We start from the raw sequence: 9,134 nt of genomic DNA, 5'->3' as shown, positions 1-9,134 counted from the left end.
GGTCAGAACCCCCTCCTGCACCCAAACTCCCTCCCAGACCCTGCACCCACTCCTTCACCCCAATCCCCTGCTTTGTTATCAAGGAAGACTGGCACCCAGCAGAAGAGGTAGGAGGTTTGCATGAGGGGGATTCGGAGTCTGATACAAAGCCAGGGTGAGGTTCTCATAAGCACATAATCCACCACAGCACAGGTGTAGTTATTGTGTCGTCTCGGGTATGCAATGCTCCTGGCACTCCGTGGTTCAGAAGGGCAGAGACCACTCAGCCCCCAGGGAGCACACATATTGTACAGTGACATTGCATTACTGTGACCCCCTGCCAGGATACTGGCCTTATTCAGAGCCTCACTTGAGGGACTGTCACGTCACTGCAGGCTCTGTAGCAAATGCATTTTAACAAACCCAAATCTGAATGCAAGTGTTTGCAGGAGAGATGGGTCCAAACTTAGTTGTATGTCAGTAACATCTGTAGGCCCCAACTGAGATCAGGTCCTCATTGTGCTAGGGGTGCTGTACAAATGCAGGGGGTGTGCCGACATTGCAATCAGAAGCGTGATTGCAGCTCTGCTAGCTTTAATCTAGCTACCCTAGCTAAGTATATCACTGAAGATGCAACAGCATGGACCCAGCATGGTTTAACACCACAGCTACATACCCAGGCTGTGGGCAGTCTGGTACAGTCCTCGCTGAAGCCCCTAGATTCTATTTGCATTAAAAGTATTGGTGAGTAGTAATAACTTTAATATGTTCAATTATTATTAGTTGATAAATTTTAACTCTATAAGTAGTCTTGCGTGTGATGCGGCTTTTGAAATATTTTGGTCAAAGACAAAAACAAAAAAATGGCTCTTCTTTGAAAGGTTGCCAACCCCTGAGTGAGGGTCTGCATGGGGACGGGGACGCTCCCTAACAGTCCCTCCTCTCTCTTCCATACTTTTCCCACCCATACCCAACAACCCTTCAAGTTCATACCCAGACTTCTTCCCAGCAATTACTTCCCTCTCCCTCAGCTCCCCCGTTACCCCTGACTCTCCCAAGCCTTTGCACTGCTTCTGAGGGGTGTGGGAAATACGGTTCTGTTCTGTAGTTTAAATGAATTATTACTCAGAGTTCTGTATTAATATGCCTAGTAAGGAATCTGTTTGTCAAAAAACATGCCCTGAATCTTTTTTGTTGTCTGTATTGTTACAGACATACTTGCTGACAGGTATTTTGAAATAAATGACCAAATATAATTGAAACTGGTGGGATTATATTGTGTTATGCAGAATTTTAAAATATTGTGTGCAGAATTTTTAATTTTTTGGCGCAGAATCCCCCAGGAGTAATATAATATACACATTAATATCATAAGTACTAAATAAATGCATTGTGTATACCATAGTGATGACTCCTGTCTCACAAGCTGGTTGGGCATGGCTCCCTGCTCTGGGTATTGCGATCTCCAGGGTTGAGCCCTGATGGGGATCTGGCCAGGCCGAATTTGTGAGAGTGGCACTGTGACTTGATGCATAGAGACACAGAACCACTCACTCAAATTTGGCCTGGCTCTTTCCCTGTCATCAGGATGGAAGGGTGGCTGGGCTAAACCTGATCATCACTGTGACTCCATGCTCCAGGTCACAAAGCCCAGAACGGGGAGCCAACCCTAGCCACCCCACAGGACCAGAGCCACAGGAGCCGCTGCTGTGGGGTGAGTGTGAGGTGGGCTCTGTAACATCCTCCTTTCCCTCTGGCCTCCCACATGACCCTTTGATACATTGTTCAACCCAGTTTTGAGTAACAACTCATGCGTTAAGAAACCCCGGTCTAAGAAACGCAGCTATAGTATGTACTTACTGACTGATTCAAGGTTCTCCCTTTAAACTGGGACATGAGTTCCAGCTGAAGATCGGACTAAGGCTACGTCTTCACTACCTGCCTGAATCGGCGGGTAGAAATCGATCTCTTGGGGATTGAATTATCGTGTCTCGACGCGACAATCGATCCCCGAATCGACGCTTGTACTCCACCAGCGCAGGTAGGAGTAAGCGCCGTCGATGGAGCCACGGAGGTCGATTTGCCGCCGTCCTCACAGCGGGGTAAGTCGGCTCGGATACGTCGAATTCAGCTACGCTATTTGCGTAGCTGAATTTGCGTATCTTAAATCGACGAACCCCCCCCCCCCCCCCTGTAGTGAGGATGTAGCCTAAGTAAGATTGTAAAGTTTAGCACATAGTTGGCGTGTGTAGTTAGCAAAGTGCAAAGAAGGCACATTCACACAGCAAGTGGATGCTGCATTAACTTCTCAGTTTTAGTACTTATTATATATTCTCTGAAATTTTTATACCCCCAAAACACTATAAAGGGGAATTCCAAAACTTGACCTGCCAATCCCTCTATCAGTGAAAATAACTTTGGATTCTAAACATTTTTGGCTGTATTTTTTTTTTAAGTACATGAGTTCAACACTTAAAAAATATAAAAAGGTGAGTTCCCTCTGCAGGCTTTACAGTAGTGGTTTGAATCAAATTCTTTTCCAAAGCTATGTTCGTTCCCGGTGACATCATTGATGCTGGTGCATAAACGAGGAGGTAATAAAAAATAATATTGTCACCTTCATCAGACTCAGTGAAGAAGAGACAGTATATTCCTTAAGGGAAAAAGTGATGCAATTTCTCCATAGATGTTTTTTTCAGCCTCCCCAGGAAGTATAACAAAAACTTGAATGCAAAATGTTAAACTGTTAAAAAGTGGTGGCTTAATTGACCTTGAGTCACTCATTGTTTGTAACTCTTCAGTGTTCTGCCTTTGGCTTTGGGGTGCTGTTGTCACTCTACAGCACCAGGTTTGATCTTCTCTTGTTTTCTGCTTCTTTTAGATTCTTGCCTCCATTGAGCTTCTGGCTCGGTCATTGCCAAAAATTCACCGCAGTGCATCTGAGCCCTCATTAAACCGGGCTGGCTTCCAGACGGAGGATTTTAGTCTGTATACTTGTGCTTCTCCAAAAACACCCATCCAGGCAGGGGGATACGGTGGGTTTCCAGTACACTGAAAAGGCGTTAAAAGCATGTGCCTGTGTGAGTGCTGGTCTGTTCCCATGTGTGCATGCACAAGTGTGCGTATGTTCTGAATTCCTACCTGCTGTTCTCTTTAGAGGTGCACTGAGGGAGTAAACACTCACGTGTTAGGAGCGTGGGCATTGTATGTTCCTGGCATGAAGACTGTTGCTGGCAATGGATGCCCTGGGAATTGCCAGCACAAAAGGATTAAAAGGTTATCTAAGAGAAAAGGGAAAAGTCACTTCAGACAAAACAAAAAAGCCTGTTTGGGTTACTGGGTCATACCTTGCATTTCCTTTGCTTTCTATGCCTTCTTTCCTTACTTTGCTGGTTGGGTTAGTTGTGGGCGGTGTCTTAATGTTTAAATAATCAAACTATATATTTTTTTCAATTGAATTGTCCGTATCCATGAGCAACAGGTTTTAGCTTCTCAAATTAGTGGTGAAGATGGCAAAAAGAGCTTAGCTTCAAAGCTGAGCACAGCCAAAACTTGGTGTAGTCAGCAAAGATGAGCAAACACAACACAGATTGCAAAGGAAGGCTTTGGCAGTGTGTGACTTTTATTTTTAAATGTATGGTTTAAAAGAGTGCTGGTTGGAAAATAGCTTTTACCAGAGACGGTATCTGTTTTTTTGTCTAAATGGTCTGATCAGTTCTACTTTAAAACCTTTTACAAATCTCTCATATCGTTGCAACGTAGAACAAACTTCAGATGTCTGGTGTTGCTTCTGAACAGCACATGTATCACGAATAATCATCCCCGTATCCTGCAAATTAGAAGGAGCCTTATTTTAAGAAACTTGACGACTCTGGAGAACATAACCAAACGTGTGTCTGCTATGCAATAATATGTTAACACCCATAATAGGAAAAACCTATTTTGTAGAAACAAAGCAGTAAACTTGAAAAGTTGTTTTCAGTGGGAAATCAATATTGTACCATGAATTTCAGTTTTAAAAAATGGTTTGCTATTATTTCACTACTTTATTTTAGTTAGTAATGTTGCCGAAGTAGTCTCTTTTCTGTGGGGAGAATTTTTTACTTTTGTATAGAAGCTACTGGGTTGACTGTAAGTACCTAGCAAGGCAAACTAGAAACCCTGCTAAGATCATAATGTCAGCTCACACCCTATTTTTCTCTTTTTTTGGATTATTCATCTGGAACAGGTAAATGACAGAGTAGTCCTATCTGTTTCACGTTACACTGACCTCTAGTGGCAGACATTAAAACAGTAACATTTTCAATGTGCATTGTCATATTCCTGTCCTATTTGAACTGTGTTCTTGTATATTTTACAGTTCTTTTAAATATTAAGCTATTTACTGTGAACAGTTTCTCTCCACCAGAAACAAGATTTTGCTATTCTGGTTGGGCCTTCAAGGAAAGGAAAATATTTCCTAATGGCTTCTGGTTTATAATTCATAGAGAAGTTTGCAGTGGTGCTGCCAGGATATCTTACTGTTAAATGCGGGGGAACAGAAAAAAGCTTTCCTGCATGCCAGACCCTGCTGTAGGAGTAGAGTGGCTAGCCATGTGGTCACAGATCCTTGTAATGCAGTAGTTGGTAGCTGAGGGCTTGAAGTGGCATGAGCAATTCCTATATTCCAGAGGCTGACAATAATCGCCTAGCCCCTCTAATAGTCACCCTGGTTCCTTTCTATCCACCTGCTGGAATAGTAACAGAACAAACCCGCCCCCCACCCCATTTCGTAAGATAAGGAACTCCAATTGTAAATTGTGGTTTTATTAAGAGTTAGGTTTAGGATTAAAAGCTTTTATTTTTTTAAACATTTTTACTGTTGTTTTGTCAAAGTTTGGGTAATTTTAGTTCATCATGGCAGACCTATCTTAAAACCAGAGTTTAAAAGTTTTTTTTTCTCTTGCCCATGAAATTCCCTACTTCAGAGAGTCAAGAAAAGTGCCTCTTATGCTTTGGGAAAGGGCACTCAGCTGACGGTTACGATGCCTCCCCAGGTGCAAGTAGTATGGCTGCTATGCCTCTCTTGCTGTCAAAACAAGATATGATGCAGAATCCCAGGCAGAAAGGGCTTATCCTCTCCTGGGTTCGTCCTCTTGTAAAATTATCCTGCAAGGAACCGTCAAAATGGTTTCCCTCAGCTAAGGGTGCAGAGTAAGCAGACTCAAGAGGCATCTTGATAAGAAAAAAGGTGCTCTGACAAGGATCCCTCAGTCAGATTTGTTTCTGCTTCCCTGGATCTCGGAGAAAAGTAGAACTTGTTTGGATCTGGGCCAGCTGGATCAGTCATCCACATCGGGGCACCCTTCCATGTCATCTAAGTACCAGGAGCCAATAACCTTTGAAGGCTCTAGTGGTGGGGCTGTCAGAGAACACAGAGCCATCATCACTGCCCAGCCCCAGCTTACTCCGTCTTACAGTCGGTCAGATCTGGTCAAGATATTCTTTGGAGCAGTCTTCCCCTCAGTGCTGTGCAGATGAGCCTTTGATGCCGTGGGAACCACAGTTCTGGAAAAACCCAGTATCATACTCAGATATATGGGGCCCACGTTTCCTGCTATATCTAAGCTGAGTGCAGTGGACTTCTTGGAACCAAAAAAAAAAGGGGGGTTACTTGCCATTCTGCTGCAGTTCCACCTCAAGGGGAGCCCTGTATGGGCACAGGAACATCCTTGGAGCCTCAGGTGTCAGGTTGGGAAGCTCCAAAGTTTAAATCTTACCCAGACTTCCCTCCTGAACACACTTCGGGGATTTTTACCCTATGGTCTTCCACCACCTGTGTCAGAGGTCTCTTCAGCGAGGAGTGGTAACAAGAGACCATGGTTTCCTACTCTCCCAAAAAATCTCCTGAGAAGGTCAAGGATTTAGCAGGGATCCCTCTGCCATCTCCACCTGAATTCACTAATTTTCCTGATACGAAATCAAGTCCTCAGAAATATAACTGTCTACCTCATCCTCTGATGAGACCGTCTTAACTGCTTCCTCCTCTCCTCCAAGTAATATCAGGGCCTTCTGTGATTCCCATCACCTATCCTGGACCTATGCAAAGAGAGGGGGAAAAAAAGCTCCAGAAAGTCTAATTTTGCATGGTTTCTTTGGGGTGAACCCAGTCCCTATTCTCAATCCCCAGGATTGATTATGGGTCCTTATCCTTTCAAGATGCCTACTTCTTTATCTTTTTAAGGCAAAAGTACAGTGACTACCTTAGGTTTATGGGGGAAAACAACCTGTACAAGGTAGCAGCCTGCAGGGTATTCACCAAGTAACTAATAGTGACTACAGCTCATCTATGTTGACAAGATTTACAAGTGTATCTGTATCTGGATAACTGGTTCATTAGAGCCCAGTCTTACTGTGAAATAGTTTATTCCCAGTGAGACTTGCTCCTTCTTCAGATCTCTTTGTCTGAGACTAAACAAAGTGAAATCAAACTTGGTCCCTGGGCAGGCTCTAATCTTCATAGGGGCCCAGCCTAAATTCTACAAGAGTTCTAGCTTGCCTATCCCAGACAGTGAGCCTAGCCATGTCCATGCTAGATGGTCCTGTGAGATTTTATCTGTATGCATGAGGCCTGATGGAGACCTGCACCTGTGTCAGCGCCCTTTGCAAGTATACAAATGTGACCCAGGTAGAGGTAGCTGCAGCTGGTGTAGAAATATTTTCATCTCGGTGGATCAGATACTCACTACTGCTGTGGATACTGCCAGTGTGCATCTCGAAGGCCAGGGGATGCCCTTCCCTTAGCTTGCTTCTCAGACAGTGTTGTATCAAATCTGGGTTAAGGAGCACATCGAGGATCTTGGAGCTGTGAATAGTCTTTGGAAACCTCAAGAGTCCAGAGTCCACATAAATTTGCTAGAGCTGAAGATCCATAAGTTGGATCGCAAATCCTTTCTCCCAGAGATGAGGAGCAGCTAGTACAGACCATATGAATGTGATTTATTATATGGACATACATGGGAGAACTTGGTCGCCTCTTATTAGAGCAGTTTTTGGAAATTGTGCATTTGAAACAAAGTGGGTCCATCTGCTCTGCACCTAACAAGTATGAAAATGCCTTAGCCAACTACTTGAGACAAATGGGGACCATCATAAGTGGTCATTCAAATAATCTATGGCATTTGGAAATTGAGTTGTTTGCTGAAAGTCAAAACAAGTGTCAGATGTTCTGATTGAGAGAAGGCAGAAATCCAAAAATCAGATATTTTTCTTACGTGCTGAGGGAAAAATTCTCTTACTTGTTTCCTCTCGCATCCAGAGCTTTGCATAAGGTTCAGCATGACAGAACCAGACTGACCCTATTCACGCTGGGCTGGGCACAGCAGACTTGTTCTCAGAGTTTATGGCACTGTCTGAAGATCATCCATTCAGTCTTCCTCAGAGTCAAGATCTCTTGTCCCAGCAGAACAGCTGGCTAGTGAACATCTCAAGTTACTTCATATGACAGCATGTTTGGTGGGTTTCAAGAACCAGAGGTCTGTGCTTGTCAAGTCAGTCATTCTACAGATAGAGGTTGGGGGGGCTGGGGGTATAGATCGGCTGAGGCAAGGTTTTTATATCCTCAGCATATGAAATGTTGGGATAAGGGAATTTGCTCTTAACTGCCAACTATTGCTCAACAGAGTTCTGTGGCCATAGGGCTGGACACATGACTCTTGCAGCATGGCTGTGTGGAGCCAATGCACTTGCAGAACAAGAGCTTTTGTTGGCAAGTAGACTTTTATATGTATGTATGTATGTAGTCAGTCTTATCAAATTTTAGAAGAAAATTACCTTGATTATCTACCACTACAGGGCCAGCATGTTATCTGCACTAAATTTGTCAACCATTCAGTTAAGATTTATTATCTGAGATCAGGCTAGCACCTGAATGTTAATAAGGATAGACTTAAATCAGCTTGTTATAAATGTCACTTTACTAAGATGTAGATGTAGACAGACTGAAAAATGACTGACAATATTGACCTGTTTGCATCTTCTATGCATCATATCAGTCACTAGATGAAATACTTTGACCTCCTAGCTCTGTTCTCCTGCCCATTCATATTAGTAGTTCATCTTTCATCTTCTGAAGTCCCTTAGCAACAATTAAAAACTGAACTATTAGCTGAAACAGGCACAAGATGAGTAAAGAGGGAGCAATCTCTTGTTTATAAATTAATCTTTAATCAGCCGTTTAGGAAAGTAGACTGAAAAGCAAATTAAATAGAACATGTTTAGACAGTTTGGCCTGTTAACCTCAAAGAGGCAATATTGTAACCTTTTGTCTTTTTTCCCTTTCAAAAAAAGTACAAAAACACGAGGTCATGAGTTTTACTAAAAGATGTGGTATATATGCCAGAGAGAGGCAAGGATAACATTAAATATATTGAGTGTTTGAGAGCAAGGGTTTCATCTGTTGTTAGGTTAAACGAGTATTAACACAGTAAACTGAGCACATGGATAAAACACTTCATTTAACAGGATTATCTTTCAGTTACATACAATAGAGTACTGGAGCTGTCAGAGAGCATACTTTTACTTGCAAGTTGCATGTGTGACTTTCGCATATTACAGGGACGCTAAACCTGTTCAAGCCCCAAATTTGACTAATTTTAAAATGGTGAGGCATTCTCCAGACAGTTCTCTTCCTGTGCTCCCTCTACCCCATACCTTAAATCAACAACTGTGATGCTGGAAGATTTAAAGTGAGGAAAATGAACATTGCTTTGGTATAATGTCCCTACTGCTGCTCTCAGGATGAAATTCATCCTTGTGCAGAGGGCTAGTGCAAGGCTGATTATGCACTCCTCACATCCCAGTTAAGCCTTCAAAATAAGGCTTAAATGTGGCTTAAGCAGTGCAGTGAACTTGGGCTGGCCCCTCTGCTCCTGGATAAATTTCATCCTCCAAGCTTATCACTATTCTGGTGTTCTCTTTAATGCTGATTCCCAGCAAGATATAAACAAATAGAAGTTGTATTGGATTTTTGCCAAATGAAGGATGACAAAAGTGCTACTGAAGGAATTATGTTTGAGCTTGCAAAAGGATAGTCTGGAAAAAGCTACAAAAACAACAAGGAGTCTGGTGGCACCTTAAAGACTAACAGATTTATTTGGGCATCAGCTTTCGTGGGT

The 9,134-nt window shown here is 42.9% G+C and overlaps 1 protein-coding gene across 1 annotated transcript in view; it reads left to right on the top strand.

Annotated features, from left to right (window-relative positions):
• BRAF (B-Raf proto-oncogene, serine/threonine kinase) overlaps window positions 1-9,134 on the top strand; it is a 121,990-nt gene that overhangs the window by 109,468 nt on the left and 3,388 nt on the right. Inside the window, exon 18 of the mRNA XM_026657578.2 lies at window positions 2,861-3,014. Coding sequence (XP_026513363.1) covers window positions 2,861-3,014 — 154 coding nt within the window. The remainder of the gene's footprint in view (window positions 1-2,860; window positions 3,015-9,134) is intronic.

This window comes from Terrapene carolina, unplaced genomic scaffold, assembly GCF_002925995.2.
Source record: "Terrapene carolina triunguis isolate 2854851 unplaced genomic scaffold, T_m_triunguis-2.0 Scaffold247, whole genome shotgun sequence".
Classification (NCBI taxonomy): Eukaryota; Metazoa; Chordata; order Testudines; family Emydidae; genus Terrapene; species Terrapene triunguis.
The sequence above is the reverse complement of the archived record's forward strand: the minus strand, read 5'-3'. Positions and strand labels throughout refer to the sequence as shown.